This window comes from Caretta caretta, chromosome 6 (genome assembly GCF_965140235.1).
Source record: "Caretta caretta isolate rCarCar2 chromosome 6, rCarCar1.hap1, whole genome shotgun sequence".
Taxonomy (NCBI): Eukaryota; Metazoa; Chordata; order Testudines; family Cheloniidae; genus Caretta; species Caretta caretta.
Genome location: NC_134211.1, coordinates 28,488,051 through 28,509,336, shown reverse-complemented (window position 1 = coordinate 28,509,336; position 21,286 = coordinate 28,488,051). Strand labels below are relative to the sequence as shown.

At 41.9% G+C, this 21,286-nt stretch overlaps 1 protein-coding gene across 1 annotated transcript; it reads right to left on the bottom strand.

Annotated features, from left to right (window-relative positions):
* Positions 1-14,127: 14,127 nt before the first annotated feature.
* On the bottom strand, positions 14,128-18,718 carry KCNJ11 (potassium inwardly rectifying channel subfamily J member 11). Its single transcript, XM_075129363.1, has one exon. It carries the CDS (start codon positions 18,295-18,297, stop codon positions 17,092-17,094), a length of 1,206 nt encoding a protein of 401 aa, XP_074985464.1. The 5' UTR covers positions 18,298-18,718; the 3' UTR covers positions 14,128-17,091.
* Positions 18,719-21,286: the final 2,568 nt, after the last annotated feature.

Here is a 21,286-nt window from a genome sequence, read left to right as displayed (position 1 = left end):
TGAGGTGAACTGGGGTGGCCACCTCAGGTGCCAGATTGGGAGGAGGTGAGGCACCACTAGGACCCAGAGTTTCAAAGTTTTGGCCCAAGCGAGGGGGCATGGGGGCGTCATTTGAGCTCCCTGCCTCAGGTGCCAAAATGTTGTGGGCCGGCCCTGTCGACAATAATACCATTCGTAAGGAATGTGGAAGTGAAGCATTTGGAAGATGCTTTTTTGCATTGCCAGATTTCAGGCTTTTGTACAAAACCCTTAACTGTAGTCTTTTTTCTAAAAAAGTATCAACAAGAACAAAAGGAGAAATGTACTCTTGGAACAGTGAAAAGGGTGCCCTCGAAGGAGATGTGGAAAGTGCTGCTCTCCTGACTACGTCAAAGAATTTTCAGTTTCAGATACATTTGAAGTCACTAGGTAATGGCACTTTCGAAGTTCCATGCACTATTCGTGTATCTTCAGATGTGCATGAGCTTGACGAGGCAGAGCGCTCTCTTGAAGTGACACATAAGGCCCTTCAGCAATGTCCTGCTGTTCAGTCAAGAACACTGACGGTCACAGGTAAGCAAAATGCTTTAGAGTATGTGAAGCAGTTGGTTTAGCTTCTGCAAGTGCAGTAGGTTTCCTGTTGACAGGTTCATAGCTGGCATTACAATAAAACATTTATCAAAATGAATATTGAGTCTCGCTCCACACAGCAAATCCGCATGGTGGGAAATTCAGGCAGCAATTTATTTTTTTGCTTCATGGTATTGAGGCTGGGTGTTTTTTTCTGAGGGTAAGAGCCATTTGCTCTGTCCCCGGCTTCCTTTCCTGGGTGACCTCTGGGCTTTAGTTATCCTGATCTGAACACATAGCATTGCTGGTGGTAAGATAATAGGTCCTGCCTATGTGGCTATGTTGTTATATCAGTACTGAATTCCCTGGTATCTAGTCATTCTCCTTGTTCCCCGCCTCCCCCGTATAAGATGTTAAAGTCACAAAGTGCTTCCCTAGTTTGCATTTGAAATTCCTAGAAACATGGATACTTGAGAATGACAGGTCCTTTTAAATATCATGTACGTCTTGCAATGGACAACTCAAAGGGTACACTTGAGATGGACATAAAGTCTAAAGGAATTACAGATGGTGGGAAGTATGCCTGGCTAGTATACTGGCCTGCCACCTTAAAGAGGGCATGGTCTGTGAGTTGGTGGCATGTTTAACCTCTGAAAAAACCCAAATCACTGGCATATATGTTGTCATTAGCAAATGATGGCTGGTGACACTCCTTTTGCTACTTCTCAGAGATGCAGCGATATGAATTTCACAACACATCCCCCTATCCTGACCTGGGTCTTGATCTTACATGCCTGAAGTCAATGGAAGCTTGACTATTGATTTCAATGGGCACAGGTTCAGCTGGTGGTCAGAACACACATGTGGCAGCTCCCTTTTGTTATGTAAGTTAGGGCACAATTCAACCCTTACTCTGTGGTAACAGTGCCTCTAATTTGGTAGATGTGTGCATGTGAACCCTATTTTTTCATACATTTTTGTACAACTTAATGCTTATGAGCAAGAAGAATTAGCAGCAATGGCTTGAAGCAGACTGGTGTAGGTAGGTTCCCACTCCAGCTTTGCCAATGGACCTCACTACTGACTGGTAGCATCCCTGCAGTCCCAATTCCTTATTTTTCCTTGAGGGGAGATACACAGTTTTATTTGAACATGGTAAATGTACACACACATATATATATTTTGCATCAGATATAATTCAGCATATGACAGAACTTAAAGATGAATATACTACACAATAGTTGGTGGAACAGTGTCAATAAGATAGTATTCGATAACATTCAGATCTAGTATTTTATTACCTGATAATATTCAGGTGGAAACTCCTACATATATTTGCTCTTCCATTTAATAATACAGAATTTGACATTTAAATTTGTTATTTTAAACTTTGACTACTGTGGCCCCTTTAACTGGAATAAGATCTACATCTACCAACTCTCATTCAGAACCAGAGACTACTGTATATTGGGCTTAGATTTCACAGAAGTTTTCTACTGTGTCAAAGACAACATGTACAAGTTTGAGTTGCTTAAGGTAGATATTGATGTCACGGCATCACATATTCAATGTTGGAATGGCAGGAGTTACATGTAGATTCAGAATTACCCTGTCACCCAGTCACTGACATTGCATTCTTGATGCCAAGCTCTGAATCAGTTAATTGATCTTTTGTTTCTGCTTCTGAAATTAGGATATTAGGTCTAGAATTGAGAAGATAGTCAAGCTTTCTCAAACGGATTGACTGCTTAGCAGAACAGATGTGTAAGGGTGCCACTTCAGTGTATCAATGAAGCAAACTTCTGCCCAAAGTTAGAGGTATGTAATATTTGCTTTCTGTTCAGAGCCATAGGTGAGTAGTAGAGCCTTGTAGTATAAACAACTGCATCTCTTTGTAGGTACTGCATATGGATGTTTCAAACGCATATTGCAAAGTGCACGCTCACAGTCTATTTTCCATGCTAGCTTTCAGAGCTGTAGGTTGTGATTTGTGATTCAGAGCATAATTTTGGGAGTATTTTGTTCTAAATAAAAGTATATAGTATTGATAGACATTCAAAGGAATACTTACTGGTGGGAGGCAGTTTGATTTTTCCTGAACAGACATCAGAAAATATCTCATTTACAAATACATATAGAATACATCAGTGAGAAACTAAAATTTGACCTTTGTTACATTTACTTTGTGATTTTGATTTTTTTAAGTTCACTATGTGATGTACCTGAGGACAGCATTTCATTTGGCACAATGTAAAATGTTTTACTTTTGAGTGAAACTATGAAACTTGGGAAAATGCATCAGCCCTTATAAAACCTCAACAGTTGTCATTTTAAGAGATGCCCCAGCATAAGAGCTGATTGCGTGCGGTTTCTGGCAGGAGAGATGCAGCACTTTATAGGACTGAGACATATATTGTTCATCACATTTTAAAAAGTGTGCAAATCTGATTGTTTTCCTTTCTAAACTGTACCAGTGTTGGATCCAGTGCTGTGTTCCACAGATGTGCCAAGACCAGATGAGCATCTAACTTTGACTTGCACAGTTAATTCTTTCTTCCCTGAAACAATTGATTTGGTTTGGTATAAAGATGAACAAGTGCCAGAGAAACCCTTAATTAGTGATGTGACTAAGGGACCAGAGGGGCTTTTCTTTTGCACCAGTACATTAACATTTTGTCCTAAAGTTGAGGAACTTGGAAATAAATTCATATGCAAAGCTAAATTTAAAGGCTCACACCAGTATAGAGAATGTGCTTGGATGCTGAAAAATTTGAGTGACTTAAAATCTCAAAGCGTTATTTATTTTCTTTTAGTAGAATGAAAACTTGGTAACTGTCCCCACTCAAACCCTTTATGCATAATAATCCTAACCCCCAACTGCCCACTTCATTTCAAGTGCCTACCTTCAATGTGTGTTACCCCTTCCACTTAACAGTCTGTCCCAACTTGTATTTAGCTCACAGGAAGGGAAGAACAGGATGAGGTCATCCTGCCTCCTGAAACAAAGTAATTGAACTTTGGAAGATATAAGCAAGGAGAGAAGCCATCATTGGTATCCATCACTAGCCAGACACAGGGGCATAGAACTCTTATGAGCTGAGACAGATAGGTCCTTCAATGACAGAGTGGGAGCTGAAGTCTCTGGAACCGAATATAAGTGAGAAACATGCAGGAGAGAAGCTTGGCCTGGGTTTTACTTTTGAAAGAATACATTGCAAAAGTTTACTGATCTATAAAGACAGGGGGGCTGAAACTGAAGTGATAAGCAACTGAATCAACTGATTGTATATAATATTACTGTATTATACAAATATATAGAGTGAGGTCATTTCTGAAAGCTAATGACAAACTGGTGATTAATATCATTGTGAAATGTATGTATTAACACTTTATAAGGAGTTATGGATGCTCATTGATATTAGGCCATATGGTCTGCCCAGACAGGAGGGAATGTCACAGATGTCTTCTGTGTAAATTAAGCATAGTGGAATCAGGAACAATGGAAGTCTAATTTACATAGAAATCATTCAGAATGATGCATTTGTAGAACTTTTTCTTATTGCCTTTTGTGTCCTTTGCTCGGCATAACTCATTTTGTAGCCTTAGCCTTTCAGATTTTTTACCTACATGCTTGTGCTATTCTTTTGTCCTTATTTCTAGCAATTTGTCCATGTTCAACTTTTGTAGGATTCCTTTTTGATTTTCAGGTCATTAAAGATCTGATGGAGCCATATTGGCCTCTTACTATTCTTCCTATCTTTCCTTCACATTGGGATAGTTTGCTGTTGTGCCTTTAATATTGTCTCTTTGAGAAACTGCAGCTCTTCTGAACAACTATTTCCCTCAGATTTTCTTCCCACAGGACCGGTTCTCTGAGTTTGTTAAAATCTGCTTTTTAAAGTCCATTGTCCTTAATTTGCTGCTTTCACTCCTTCTTTTCCTGAGAATCATGAAATCTATTATGTCATGATTAGTCTCCCTAAAATTGACTTCAGTTGTCAGATTCTCAACTAATTCATCTCTGTTAGCTGGAATCAAGTCTAAAATGCTGTTTCCTCTGGTTACTTCCTCCACCTTCTGAAATAAAGATGTTGTCCCCAATACATCCCAAGAATTTATTAGACATTTTATGTTTTGCTGTATTACTTTTCCAACGGATGTCTGGGTAGTTAGAGTCTCCCATTACTACCAGGTCTTGGGTTTTAGATACTTCTGTTATTTGTTCTTGAAATGCCTCATCCACCTCCTCTTTCTGATTTGGTACTTTATAGTAGACCTCCACCATGATGTCACCCCTAGTTTAGTCTTGGAAAAGCCATACTTGAAGAAGAGCTCTATGTAGCTCAAAAGCATGTCTCTTTCTCTTACAGAAGTTGGTCTAATAAAGATATTACCTCACCGATCTTGTCTCTCTAATATCCTGGGACCAACATGGCTACAACAATACTGCAAGTAACATAGTGGAAAGTCTCTACTTTTACTCCTATGCTCTTTTACTTCCTAATCATTTTCCTTTTGCCTTATTTGTTGTTTTATTTTCAGTATTTACTCCAGAAGCCTCAAAAATTGTATGTGAGCCCAGTATCTCTGTGAGTGGGGAGGCTGTCACATTATCTTGCCAGGTGACAAATTACTATCCAGCACAGTGTCAGGTGTGCTGGATGAGAGTTGTTGAAGAGCTCACCGAGGCTGCAATTAAAACCTCAGCTTGATACAGCAACAAATCTGTACCACAGAGAAAGCCAAGTGACATTTACAGTTGAACCTGAGGACCATGCATTAGAGTTCACTACTGAAGTCATCCATTGCAACCAAACTATAAGAAATGCTTGTCCCCTAAAATTTAAAAGGTGACTGGTTTTGTGCAAGGCACTTCTGCTCTCTCCATTTTTCTGTTTCACATTATAAGGGCATGGCTCAGACCTAGAATGGAAGTTGATGCTGTTTGGGACCAGCATTAACTCTCATATGGATATTTGATCAGTGACTCTGGTGGGGAAATTCTGTTGAGCATAGCTTCACCCTGGCTATTCCAACCATAGTACAACTCCTCCTATTCTACAGAGCCCACCCCTAACAAACATGAGGTGTTGTGTGGGCTGAGGATAAGGAGTGAGCTTGCAGTAGAACTGCTGTTCCTGTCCTCTTCATCATCCAGTCTGGTTCCGCAAGGTTCTGCTCCCTTCCCCTTGTATGTAGAGTGGAGTAGGTATGTAGAGTATCTCAAACATGTAAAGCTTAAATTCAAAAATTTGTCCCAGTGTCAAAAGCCAGAGATTTCTTGCAAGCAACCCTACAATAGCAAGCCAATGTGTGCAAGGGAGGAAAAATATTCAGCAAAGAAAGATTTAGACTAAAAATTTCAAAGCTGCCAAGGGATTTGTATATCTGATTACCATTAACTCTAATGGGAACTAGGTATCCAAATCCCTCAGCTTAACTTCAAGCTTTCAAGAGCCTCTTAGGAACAACAAAGAGAAAAGAAACACACTTAGAAGCTATGGAACATTACCCTATCCATATCTTTTAGAAGAATAAAAGTATGAATATCTCAGTGAGAGCTGTACCAAAAAGATAAGAGGGAATTATTCTTTAGTAAAGCTTGGTAGTTAAAAATTATTTATATGTTTATAATGCACAAGTATAAAAGGGAGTCTGGGAAGTTATCCCTTGTGCAATGTGTTTTAAGCCACCAAGAGCAAAATCTCTCTTTTCATTAACAACTTCTTCATTAGCACTGAATCTTTGCTTTCCAGCTTCCTGCATATCAGACTCTGTAGCTACCAACTATATGTTTATTTGATATAAAATTCTTTCACACTCCTCTTTATATGTCTATCATGAGCACATACTACAGCATACCTAGTACCTTCCTTGAAGTTTAACTTTGTTTTTATAGATTTAAACATATTTATTTATTTCCACACTTTTTGCAGGTTTTCCAAGAATTACAAGTATTGTTCTTAGTCCAAATGATGCGGAGTATGGAAAACGCTTTCCCTTACTTGCAAAATCATGGACTTCTATCCCAAAGATATTCAGGTCCATTGGTTTCAGGAAGATGGTAAAATCAAAAAGGGTTCATCAGTACAAGAGCCAAAGCAGGATACAAGGGGCTTTTTCTATATGTCTTCTAATCTTCAGCTAACAGCCTCTGCTCTAGATTATGGCAGAAAGATTGGTTTAATGGTGCTGCACAAGACTCTGACAAAGCCCATTACAAAAAATGTGTACCTAAAACTCCCAGGTATGTATAACAAATGTATGGGTTGTTTTACTTTTAGGCATGATAGGGCAATATTTGAACTTGAGGAAAAAGAAGTATTTTTGTTTTATGGATAGCGGGCTGGATCCCCTAAGTGTGGTGCAGGAGGGTGTACATTATGCCTCCCAGCTACAGAGACTGACCCCAGAGAAGGGCAAACAATGTTACTAGCCACTGCTCTCCGCATTTATATTGTGCTGGAACATCTTTAGGCTTCAGTCAGGACTATATGGAAATTCCATAGGGGGAGTCTGATGAAAAGATCTAGGGCCAGATTTACAAAGATATTTAGGTGCCTAAAGATTGAAGATAGGTGTTTTTGTAAACCCTACTATGCACTGATGTTATGTCAGTGCCAAACCAATTGATTTTCAATGGCAGTCGAGTGCCTATCCTGCTTAGGTGTATTTGTAAATCCCTTTATGCATTTATCTGCATCTTTAGGCACCTGAAGTCCTTTGTAAAGCTGTCCCCTTGACTGTATCCCACTGCTGACTACTTTTGGTGTAGCAACAGAGCTCTCCCTTCTTACAAATGCTCATGATGTTTTCAGAATATTTTGGAGTATAATGTAGCCAGTTACAATTTCTAGCCCCAGGTAACAGGACTTTGAAGTGAAATTGAACAGTTTTACCTTTTATATTTATTTATTATATTTATGCTGTTGAAGAAACACTCTAAGAGTTATAGAAATTAATTTAAACAAAGATATCTTTCAGGCACCATATACATAAGCACAATGTACTAACTAGGACAGTTCTAACAGTGGAATGCTCACATGTAGACAGGGCCTCAGTTTTCCTGTAACAGTCATAGGTAAATTTCCAACAAGATTTTGCCTATTCCCTATGGTTTCTAGTTTCCTACTGCAAATTCTACAGACTTCAGACAATTACTGTAAATTGAATCTATCTAACATTAACACAGTCTTCAATGTTACTCCTACAGAGTAGATAAATACATTAACAGGGTTTTATTTTTGTGACCCTCCCTATCAAAATCACTATCACTTCAGAGAAACAATTTTCTGGACAATTCACTGACCTCTCCCTATTCCCTTATCAATCTACAGTCCACCTGGGAAATATGCTAACCTTACCCCTACTCCCCAGGCTGGTTCTCTCCTTTTCTTTACCAGACACCCACTATCTTCCCTTTACTGCCAATCCCTACCCTTTTGCCTTTCAATTTGTCTTCCCACTCAGCCTGTCTTCCAAGCTACTTGTTTTCAACCCAACAGCAGAGTTACTGACATCTCCACCCCAAAAAACACCTTCCAGGGCTAATTCTCCAAATCAGCAAAGGGGTATTGAGAGTAGTAGTCACCCACATCCTACCCCAGTGTTGTGTGTGCATTCCAGTAGCTTTTGGGGTTAAAAATTTAATTATCTTAAATGAACAGGATCTCAAACAAAAGACATTGTTCAATTTGTTTACATATCTGTGAGATTATTTACCGGCTTCTCAGGGCAAAGAAAAAAACCATACAAAAAGAGTTAAATACTCACAAGCTGGAAAGGTGAGAAGGAGTTACAGCCTGTAGTTGCTGAAGACAAAATTGCTCTTTTAGGGGCACAGCTGGCTCGCTCTCCCAGATTAAAAAGGCCAGCGATCAAGAGAGCATGCTCAGAAAGGCTCCCAAGACAAGGGAAGGGTCACATTGGTCACTAGGCAGTTAGAAAGCAGGGAGATTTCAGGATAAAGGGGCTAAGCACCTTGCCCCCTCCAAGGCAAGTCCATTTCCATGTAAATAAAAAAATATTTCTGCTCAGAAGTACATTACGTAGCTCTCAGTGTCCTCCACTATATCATGGATCGCAGACTGCTGCTGCTATAGCCCTGGGAGCCAATGGTACCATGGAAACCGGGGCAGCCATGTTGCCATGGCTGGCAGACTGAGAGAGGAGAATTTTGTGCAGCTGGTGCCAAGTCTGTGGGATTTGGCCAAGGGTTTCCCAAATGCTCAGTCTACACGTGTCTCTGCAGCAGGCCCTATCCCCGCCAAACCATTTTAGGAAAATGTATTCTGTGCTTACTAGAAAATTTCTTTTGAGTGCTCAGATCCATAGATCCATTACAATGGGTATTTCAGCCTGCTTGGGGGCAGAACCACCACCTGTCAGGCATTGGAACTGTCCCTTCAAGTGGATTAGCTTCCCAGACAGGAAGGTTGGGGTAGGGTGCTGCAGAAGCCCATGTTCTGTTAGGGGCAGTTGGAATGGAGAGGATCTCTTTCAAGCAACTTGGTCCCAGAGTGATTCCTGAACACCACACAGGGGAATGTCCCACCCCCTACAGCTCACTTCAGATTTTTCTGCCTCCTCAGTGGTTGGCAGCTAAGCCAGACTTCCCTGCTGCAGAACTTTGCTGGGGAAAATTCCAGACTTTATTTCAAATTTCTGACTAATACTTCAGCTCAAAAATGTGTCCATGTAATTCCCAGGCATGTCGCAGGGCTGCATTTGATTTCTGGGGTGACTTTCTCCTTCAGCTCTGTTTCTCCTTCTGAGGTGTTTGCAGCAGTTGCTGCCCCATCAGGCTTCAGGGAGAGAGCTAGGCTGACAAAAACAGGTGAAAGGAATGGTCTGTGTCCCTTGCTTCCCATATCCAGTGTCCCACTGGGAGCTCATCTGGCTTTGTGGGAAGAGTGCAGTTTTCCTCTGAGTCCAGTCTGGTGGTGGGGTCCCCCGGCCCTCCTCTCCCACTCCAGAAAGGCACTAGGCAGGACTGGAGAGGTCAGCTCTGACGGGATGCAGGATACAGGTTACAGCCCAGGGCAGGGCAAGGTCACCTAGACCCCCCTATCCTTGGCAGAAAAGGAGGCAGGTAGGAAACATAGAGCCCTCAAAGAGTTAGCGTCTGTGGGTAAGTGCAGATATTTTAATCTGTTGACTGAACTCAGTATTAATAGGTGTGCCAGAAGACAAACAGGAAATGGAGTAAAGAGAGACTGGAAATGCTTTGCCTTGGGAAATTCCTCCAAGTCCGTCATTGCAGACTCACATGTGTGACAGTTCTTTAAAGCTTTATTTTGTTTCTGCCTCTGAGTGGTTTGTAAATGTCACGGTAAACCAGAGCTGCATGTAGCATACAGCAACTCATAAACCCCCAGAACTGCTAAGAGATGGTGATATCTAGACACTCTCAAGAATGTCTTCTGCTCTTTTAATAGCACAGCTTGGGCAAGGGTGTATAGGTTTGTATCAGGTATCTTTCTCCTGTTGCTAACATCAAAAATAGTACACAGAGTCATTTGTTACAGACAGTGAACAAAACACCCACCAGACATTTTGAACACACTTCACATAATCTTGTAGGACCTAAATCCTGAAATATTTTCCTAGTTTTTCTTCAGGCAAAGTTCTCATTGATCTCAGCAGGAGCTTCGCTTGAGTAATGACTGCAGGACTGGCCCCTCCATCTTCTCTGTCTTTGGGTTAACTCCTTCCTACCACTGACTTCAATGAGACTATATGTTTGTGTGAAGTTAGACAGGTGAGGCCCTTTGGGTCTGATCGAAAGCCCACTGAAGTCAATGAGAGTTTTTCTATTGACCTCTATTGGCTTTGTATCAGGCCTGTTATGCTTCTGTATACTGTGGACATGGCCTTTTACACTTCTCAAATTGGGGCAGTTATATCTGACTGAATGTAAGCCAGTGTGTGAGGTCAAAATGCAGAGAGTACCACTAATCAGTTTTGATCTCACAAATTTGAGAGGAAACACAAGTGTGGCACTGCAAGAGAGGAGGGGGTGAGGAAGAGAAATGCCAGTTATTTAAAAATCTCTTCTTCCCATAAGTCCTGTCACTCCATCCTCATGGCCGCTTCGCTTTCATTGCTTCCATCTTCCACCTAGTTAAAAACATAAAATCTTATTTTCTCCCTGTTGTTCCTAGCCCCAAAGCATCAACTGCTGAGGGAAGATGATACACAGAGGGGGCACTATAGGGGAATCATTGACTCTTACCTTTAATTTCAGGGCCTTGCAGCAGGTCAGATTCCATTGCTAGTGAAATTGGAGTTCATGCAGTCCGGCATCTTCTAGTGTGATTTATTCATTCACACTATATATATTACATGTTGCTGGTTTTCAGCAGAGGGAGTCACAAGCTGCAAGCAGGCAATCTGCTTTACAGGGACTGACCGAGCTTATGTCCCCCCCGCCTCCACATTACCATAGTATCTGAGTGTTTCACACTTTTTAATGTATTTATGTTTATGGCACTCCTGTGTGGTTAAGGAGCACTAAAATACCAGTCTCACAGATGGGAAACTGAGACACTGCATGACTAAGTGACTTGTCCAAGGTCACACAGGAAATCTGTGGAGGAGCAGGGAATATGGCAGTAGTCCCAAACTATTGCCCTAACCACTAGACAGGCTTTCCTCTCTTTATTTCAGTCATCACAGCCTAGCTGCCCAGGAACAGCTCCCTTCAGTCTGTCCCTCTAGTCTCCAACTGCCTTTTTACACTCCTCCCTGACCACCCTCAGACTCCCTACCTCTCTCTGCAACCATCCCACAAGTGGCATGGAACCTGCGTGTCTTGGCAGCCTATAGCCCACCAGTGCAAGGGTCAGAAGAGCAGCAGATTCACTCCCTAGTATCATAGAATCATAGAATATCAGGGTTGGAAGGGACCCCAGAAGGTCATCTAGTCCAACCCCCTGCTTGAAGCAGGACCAATTCCCAGTTAAATCATCCCAGCCAGGGCTTTGTCAAGCCTGACCTTAAAAACCTCTAAGGAAGGAGATTCTACCACCTCCCTAGTAGAGTCATCACACTGCCTCTGGGACCTACAACTGCAGAGGCTTCATCCACATTTGTCCCACCTCCAAAGCCATCGTTCCTAATAATTCTTTTCATTCTGGAGGGAACTCATAAAAATCCACAAAGCCACTACTCTATCCTCCTGAAAATCCACTTGTGTTGTGATACCCACAAACTACCTGACTGTGGGTAGGCAGCTGATATGCTATGACTGATGCTTAGTCACTAATCACATGGCTGTCTCAACATTCCCTTGTGCTCCCTGTCTGTTTGTAGTATCCAGCTGTTGTCTCCTGCCTCACCCTTTGCTTGTAAACACATTTGAGCAGGGTCATTTTTTCATTGTTTGTGGCACACTAGGGCCCTGCCCCGAGCTGGGGCGTGGAGACACAGTACATATATTAATTAATACAACTAACAGGGCGTCTTTCATCCAAAGCTCACAGACTGCTAAGCATCAGCTAAGCCTCACAACGACTGTGTGAGGTGTGCAAGTGCTCAGACAGGATGGTGATAACTGGGGTTTAAACACCCAGACAATGGTTATCACCATTTTACAGATATGTTAACGGAGGCAAATCCTACACACTGGTGATCTGCGTGTTAAGAGCATTCCTGTAAAAACACACGCACAGACCCCTGCAGCAAGGTGGCAAAGAGCTCTGGGTGGACACAGAATCTACCTGTGCAGAACAGTTTGCAGGATTAAGGCTTCAGTGACTACAGCAAAGGCACCAAATAAGTAAATAACTGAGATGGGACTAGAGTGCAGGATTAGACTCCTTCCCTGACCTATTCCCCAGTATCTAAACCACACTCCCTCCCACAATGCCCTGCAACATGAACAAAACAAGATGCTTTGCTAGACCTTATTAGTATCCAATAGATATTAATAGGCCACTGATTCTTTAAGTTTTATTAATAAGAATCAGTGTGAGGTGAGAGGCTTGATATTTCACATAACTGTTTTCTGTGTTGCTGAAATCTATGACATTCTTATGGGTTTTTTTTGGAAACAAATTCTTCAGTGCTTTTTTCACAAAATCAGATCTGTGCTACAATACTTAACCAGCGTATGTTTGTGTGTGTGAAAGAGAGAGAGGAGGATAGGGAAAAGCTTAAAGAAACAATTACAACTTCAACGCGCATTCTGTTGATTAATAATTAGTATTACATTATTAACTAGGAATAAATAGCCAATCACTCAATGAGACTCAACTACTGCAGTTCCCTCCCAACAAGATTTCCAGCAGGGCTCCTCTGTGCAAAATGCAGCAATGCGTTTACTCACTGGATTGAGCAACTGTGATCATACTACATTGGACCTGCATTCTCTATTATGACTTCTATAAAGGATAGATTAAAAACCAGCAAGGCCAATTCAAAATCAAAGCCCATTACATTATGTAGGATCTGGCTTTATTTGGTACCTGCTCCTGTCTCCTGACCATCCCATCCACCTTTTCGGTATTCAGTCATCTCAGCTTAGGTCAGTAGCTGATCAAGCCTTTGCTGTGGTGACTGCCCAGGCATGGCCCTTACTACTCCTTGATATCTGTCTCAGTTCCTCTCCCCCCCACCATCATATTCTTTTAAAGAAGTATTTAAAAATATATTTGCTATGACGGTTATTTGACCTTCTCAGCCACCACATGCATCTGCCTGAGTTTGCTTCTGGTTTTTAATATTTTTTGTTGCAGATATTGTAATATTGAGATTTTTATTGTGTTTTATACTATATTATTATGACTTGTCCATCAGTGCTTTGTGGCAGGGTCATTTATAACTAATATTGGGCTCTATAATGCTATCATTTAAAAAAAATAGTGCCTATTGATTTCAATGGGGAGCTCTGCATAAAACTGACGGCACAACAGGGCTTATTATTCTTATTAACAGTGACTAAAAATTATGTTAAAACTGTGACAAATACCTTGACTAGCCTTCAATTGATTTTTTAACGATTCACCTGTTTTTTCTTGTGATCCCATCTGTTAAATTGAATCTTCTCCATCCCTTTATTGCTATAATATATTAATATCTGAGTCATGACACTTGGCTTTTCACAGAAACTTATTCAGGGTGTGATCCTGAGTTAAATGGGACTAAATGTATTTGTGAATAAAGTTTCTCGTGTCCATGTTTGCAGAATTGGATCCTTTCTTTCATCATTCAAACAGTTTCATTTACCCTGTTTAATATTGCCAAATAGAGTACTAGGCAGCATGAACTGTGAGCTTCTCATAACTTAATAACCATTAATGGGCCACTTCAGGGTACTTGCTAGGGATTACTCCCATCAGATATCCAGGGTACTCTTGGACAGTTCAAAACCCCCACTCGTGGACTGTAGAAGAAGTCATTTAGCTTCATGCTAAGATAAAGTTTTTTTCCATACAGAATGATAGCACTAAAGCTCTAACCGGATCACTCAGAAGAGAGAATGTGCTTGGTCAGTGTAAACCCAAACTCACAGAAAGCTTCAGATTTTGGGTGTTCTCACATCCCTTGTAAATAACAGTTGATGGCAACAAAATAAAATGTTCTTCACAAATTTTTAATGTCTGGAGGCACTTTTTAACATTTACCTTTTTTCCCCATGACATTTGACTTTGAAAATTCTTTTTGTGTGTGTTTAAAACCTTTAAAGAAGAAGGTAATTTAAACTGAGAAAAATAAAAGACTGGAAACAGATTTATGAAAGTCTTGGTTAAATTCATGAAAATCTTGGTTAAAGCCACAGAAACCATTATTTTGTGATTCCTTTCCTTTTCATTCTCTTCCTTGAGATTCCTTTCTTTGGCATCTGTTACTCCAACACTTGAGAAAACTAGATTTCTTTTAAAGATACACAAAAGATGGTCCTGAAAACAGTTCAGTAACAGCAAGCTCCTCCTCCCAGCTTTGCCCTCCTCATCTCACAGAAAACAAAGAGAATCCATGTAGCTTGAGTAATACAGATTCCCTTGAGGGAAGAATAATCACGGGCACTTGCATGGTAGTGTTGCTTAAATTGCTTCTCACGTAGGCCAAATCCTAAAAAACGCTTTAGTGTAATAACAGCTTCCAAACAATTTCCAATAAACATCTACAAGTATCTCTTATACACTGATATAAGGCGCAACAGAGAAAAGACAATGACTTTTCAGGTCATTTGAAATTCCCCTAGTGATATTTATCTATGCATTTTATAATGACAGGATGGTAGGATAGTGACAGGTAGCAAACAGAAGAGTAAATTTTGAAAGGGGCATACACCTTCCACCTGCACCTAGGAGAAACATGCAGAACTACCTTTCAGGAGCAGAATGGCACAGTAAGTAAAACAAAGGGTAGGCAAATAACTTTGCAATTAAATTGAATTTCAAAAAAGTAACTTCACCACCAGAAACATTTTTTAGGCTTTTCCTATTTTTTTTAAAAAAAATGTAGCATTTGTTTTTATTTTACCAAAATATAAAATGTATATGTTCAAATTTTCCTTGCATGTGGCTATACATTAGTCCTATTTTGATCATAAGCTGTTCCGGACAGGGACCTTGTTTTCTCATTGTGAAACACCTAGTATACTTTTAGCACTGTACAAATAATAAAAAGTTTGTTAACCCTTTGGAAAATTAGACACATATTTACATGCTCCTTAGCATTCATTTAGCTGGCAGCCTGGATAGGGCCAGTGCAAGTCTCAATATTGCTAAAATATGCAACTATTAACAATATAAATAGTATTTCTAATATTCTAAAATGGACTGAGATTTTGTTTCTGGAATTGCATTTCATTTTACCATAGATTCTTATTTCGTGAATATGCAACTTGCCTTTTCCCTTTTAACCTTAGCTTGCGTGACTGTGTTATGATACTGACAAGTCTAAAAAAACTGACCAGAGCAACGCTAACACAAATTGCTTTCGGAGTTGTCTTGTCTTAGTGCATAAGAGACAAAGAGTTGTCCCACTGAAATGCCTTTGAATAAAAGACCGTTAGTAATGTAACCTCTCACAGTTTCTTATGAAATATCAACACCACACAACTTCTGTCATGAGTGTGGGCCCAGTCTCTGTTCAGGCTTAGACCAAATTCCCTTTCACTTCAATGACAATTTGAGGTATTTGTAAACAATATATTGTAAATTGCATTATCAGGGTCCTATACTGTAAGCCTTCCACACATGGAAATGCTATTGTTGTTAATGGGGGGTTCCTCCTGTAGAGGATTTACAGGATCCGGCTAATAGGGACTGGCTATCCAGTTTTCTCTCTTCTATTTGTAAACTGAGTGAATTCGTTGTATGAATATGGATAGTTTGTTTTCCATTAAGTGCCTGATCCTGTATTAACAGCTCACACACAATTCAATATAGGCAAGGAGAATTTAAGGTATGAGGGGAATTTAGGCTCAGACCCTAAATGAAAAGGAAACAAAGGTGATATGGCACCCAGGAAGTGGATTGCATTGTCCCAGAAGTCCTTTTCATGACCACAAATCACATTAACATCACATTTAAACCTGAAATTTTTTTAAAAGGTGTTGCTGAGTGCATGCAAATACTGTTCAATGTAATTTGGGTCTGCTCTTCTGCAGATGACTTTCTACATAAGATCTCTGATTTTATTTAATTTCCATCTTATTTGATGGCATTTACTCTGATGTGTAGGACTGGGAAATGAATTTTCATAAGTGTCCTACTTCATTGTGGCAGGGTTTTTGTTTGTTTTCTTACATACAGTCACTTAATATATTTCATTTTTTTCTATGTACAGTACATTTCATTCACGTCATAGCAATTAATATCTGCTGTTCTTTGTAAAGACAAAATATTTTTAGAGCCATAGTTGCATCATTCACTGTCAGAAATGTATATTAAATATATTAAATGTTTATTTTGTAAAATGGTTTTAAAATTAACAAAAGCATGCAGTTTATATTGCTTTTTCAATCAACAGATCCAAACATACAATATGGACTAAATAATTCTGTAAGTTTATTTCTTTAAGACATAAAGCACCACAATCTAAACAGACACCTTCACATCTGGACTTTTTTGGGGTGCAAATCTTATTGCATGGTCTTTTTGTTGTTATTTAAACTCCATTTAACTTTAATAATTATAATTGAAGACTTTTTTCCCTGTATTGTGATTGTTTATAAAACCAGTTTTAAAACATTAACTTTCTGAGGGCATTGCAAGACCAAAAATAATGCAACCTGATAGGCTACAGATAAACTTACTTTTCAAGAAAAGGCATTATTCAGTGTGCATAAATCATCCAAAATGATCATGCAAATAAACAGGACAGTCTGAACTGAAATTACAAGCAACAGAATAAAATTTTTCCACCCCCAATGTTGCTTAAAAATGTTGCACACCTTTAAAAAAATAAAATTAACTTTAATTTATCCTGCAATAAATAATACTACACACACCTTGTGCTCCCAACCTGGCTAAGAAAAATAAGAGGCCATCTCAGTGTTCTTGTTTATTGCATCTTTCCTCTAAAAGGGTGTCAGGAAGGCTCATCAGTTATGGTAAATTTGGGCTTTAACCTGAAAGACCTCTTCCTGCTGGTGCTTTTAGGTGACAATGGGATGGAGTCTATGATGCTCCTGTCTTCCTCTAGCTGCCTGGCAGTGCAAGGGGGGGTGGGTACTCTCACCGTGTTGCCAAACTTAGAGTAGTCCACTGAGTACCTACCATCTTCCTCAGCCACGATGGGCACAAACCTTTGGCCCCAGAGGATTTCGTCGGCCAGATAGGAGGTCCTGGCTTGGGTGGTGATGCCAGTGGTCTCCACCACCCCTTCCAAGATGACGATGACTTCTAGGTCCTCATGGTGGTTGAGGTGTTGGGGGGAGATGTCGTAGAGGGGGCTGTTCTTGTCTATCACATGGTAGATGATGAGCGGGGAGACCAGGAAGATGTTGCTGCCCCCGACCGGGTTCTCCATCTGGATGTCGACCTGGTTGAGGGGCACCACCTCGCCCTCCAGGCTGGTGGTCTTCTTCACCACTTGCATGCGGATGGTGGCGCTGATGATCATGCTCTTGCGCAGGTCGCCCACCCGCAGCATGAAGCAGAGCCTGCCCTCCCGCAGGGCGATCACGGCGTGCTTGCTGAAGATGAGGGTCTCGGCCCGGCGGTGCGCCTGAGCCGTCTTCATGAAGATGCAGCCCAGCATGATGGCGTTGATCACCAGCCCCACGATGTTCTGCACGATCAGAATCAGGATGGCGGCCGGGCACTCCTCGGTCACCATGCGGCCCCCGAAGCCGATGGTCACCTGCACCTCGATGGAGAAGAGGAAGGCGGAGGTGAAGGAGTGGATGCTGGTCACGCAGGGCACGAACCCCCCAGCCTCCGCCTCCCCAGCCCCCCGGCTACCCCCTGCCTGCAGCTGCGTGCTGTGGTCCAGGTCCCCGTGGGCGAAGGCGATCAGCCACCAGGTCATGCCGAAGAGCAGCCAGCTGCACAGGAAGGTCATGGTGAAGATGACCAGCGTGTGCGGCCATTTGAGGTCCACCAGGGTGGTGAAAACGTCCTGCAGGAAGCGGCCCTGCTCCCGGATGTTCTTGTGGGCCACGTTGCAGGTGCCGCTCTTCCCCACGAACCTGGCCCGCCGCTCCCGGGCGCGGTAGCGGGCGTGATCCGGGACATCCTCGGCGAGGCGGGTCAGCACATACTCCTCGGGGATGATCCCTTTCCTGGACAGCATGGCTCCCCCGGGGCGCTCAGCAATGCCCCATGCCGGCTCCGGCGAGCAGACCGGCACAGGCGGATCCTCCCCACCCTCCTGCTCTCCCTTCCCCGGCTCCGCTCCCAGGCCCCGCTGCCTTCTTCCTCCAGCCCCGCAGCCCAGTCCTAGGCAAGCCCCAGCTGCTCACGCCAATCACCGCCCCGGGAGCGGCGCGGGAGGGTGGGGATAGGAAACGGGGAGGCAAAGGGTTAGCATCTGGTGCACGGCTCCGGATTGCAGCAGCCAGGGCTTCGGGCATGCAGAGCCTGCGCCCGGGCCTGTCCCCAAAGGCGGGGAGCTCCCCCCACCACCCGTGAAAGGGACGATGCACGGAGAGGTGCATTCAGCCCCCCTGCGCTCGGCACAACTGCAGCGCTCTTGCGCCGCCCAGTGCAGGGTGGGGAGCACCAGGGGGCGCCTCGGCGCCAGAGATTCCGGCTCAGGTAGATGGAGCGGAGCCGGGGGCACCGAGAGAGCGGGTGTCACGAGGCGGAGCGAGCAGGGGACACACAAATCCTCTCTCCTTCAGCCGGGGGGCGGGGAGAAACGCGCAAAGGGCCTCACCGTGCAGGTCCCTGTGGGCCTGCGAGTGTCGGCTCATTTCCCTGCAGCGCTCTCCCTGCACCAGCTCCGTGTGTGCCCTTCCTCGGGGACAGAAAGTGCCCTGCGGTCATCGCCAGCCTGCTCGAAGCAGAAGGGAAATCTGCCGCCAGCCAGGTGTAAATAAAGCTAGCGGAGTAAAGAGAATGGAGTGACCACCAGGGAATAGCCGCGGCTTTAATGCCGTGCAGTGCAGCTTTCCTTGCCCTAGTGAACAGGCTCCTGGTAGAGCAAGCCGTTCTGGGGCTTGAGCTTGATGGTCTTCTAACAAACAAACAAAAAATCCCCATCGTTACGCATGCTGCGCACTGCAATTAAAAAGGGGTGGTTTGGCTCTGTTTATATTTACATTCTGCTGCTGCACTGAAAGCTAGCTCTGTTCTGTGCAAGGCTTGTTTCCTTTTAGCAGTGGAACACGGCAAGATTATAAATAAAATGTTTTTTAAAGGGAGGTTTGGCAAGTTTTTCCAGGGGGAGGTTTCTAGTCAAATTGTTGCACTTCGTAAACCGGTTCAGATCAGGGGCAGAACAGATTGGGGTAATGCAGACCTAGACAAAGGTCACTGGGCAAATTCATTTATAACCTAAAAATTAAGATCATTTTTAGCACCATGATTCTCTGAATCCCAAATCAGTATGTTGGGGAACCAATCTTGTTTTTTCTATCAGTTTCAAACATTGTATCTTGTACAATTAAAAAAAAAGTTGACGTTTTGATTAAGTTATATGATATTGCTTTAGCTCAATGGGGCATAAAACTGCAGAAATTCTCAACTTCTGGTTGCTGATCCATGTGATAAATAAATACATACATCTCTGAGCTATTTCTGTGGCATATAGACTGCTGGTATGTAGGCTCCATAAATATTTACCTTAAATTTTATTAATTCTCTTGTTTATTGAGTGGTGGTCTTGATTGAGAGTATTTTGAGGATAGCTTTACCTTTGTTCATATTTTTAAATATGATTAAGTTTTGTGTTTGTCTAACTTGTGCTGACATATAAAATGGCTCTTTTTAAATAAATCTTTATTAAAAGGAAATTCAGAGGAGGTTGCATTGCAATTTTTATTTAAATAGTAGGAAAGGCTGCATTTAAGAATCAGATGGTTCAGCTGGATAATGAAGGATGGGAACTTTGTTTACAGAGGTCTTGATCCAGCAAAGCACTTAAGCCCAGGCTTAAATACAAGCTTGTAAATACATTTAAGCCTAGGCTTAAATGAATCAGTGCCCAAACCAGCTCTAATTGAATTGTCTAGAATTATTTATCATTTATCCCTAAACTTTTAAAAGAAAGGTTGCTGAATGGATAGCTAATAAAGCAGAAGAAGTAGTTTTCTAAAGCCAAGAACCAGTGCTCCACTATGAGAGGTGGAGAAAATGTGAGCCATAGCAGGAAGGCACATGCAGCAAGCAAGGGGTTGTTGGATGGACCCTGCAAATGCAGTAGAAGAGAAAGGAAGGAGGGAAGGCTTAATCGTACCCCATGTGTATTTTAAAACAACAACATGACTTCAAGAGATGTTAAAATTGCTAGAGGAGGTAACAAAAAAGAAGAACCCAGAGCTTATGTTTGTGTGTGCACACGTACTCACACACCATGTGCAACCAAGAGAATTTCAATTATTTAATTACAGAATCTGGAATGATTTTTCCAGAGTGTATAGTTAGCAATAATTTTTAAAGGGCACCATCAGAGGGTTTATGCTCAAAACTAATTGAATAAAGACAGTAAATAAGTATACTGTTTTATATTTGTGCCTAGATAGTAAAATGATTGAATTGCTTGAGTTTACCAGCATGTACGGCCTGGGGTGTCCTTCTTTCGTGTTAACATTAAAGAATATACACAAAAACAATTGCTTTGCCCTGCATTAAAAGGAAAGGGTTGGAGGTTTCCAGGGGTTTGCATTGGTCAGATCCCCCTTAAGCTTCGGAGGATTTAAGTGTTGTGCCATAAAATCTAAGCAGTTATGGGTATTGATTTACTGGATACTGTATCAATACTATAAAGCAGGTTAGTGGGTGGGAGCCAACCAGCATTTGAGGTTGAAATGAACTATGCAACTTCTGCATCTAATGTTCTCGTGACCTGACTATTGATTTTAGAATAAATATTGCTGACTATACACTCTTAGCCTGGAAAAATCATTCCAGATTCTCAAATTAAATTGATTAATGTTGCCTGGATAGTTTTAAAAATATGGATAAACAGTTATATACACACACACACACACCCCCCCAAACATATCTTAGATTGACGTACATAGTCCTTTGGGAGGCTCTATTTTCAATATTCTCTCTCTCTCTCTCTCTCTCCTGCCCCTGACATTCTGGGGCTGTCTTTCATACCTTTTTGATCTCTA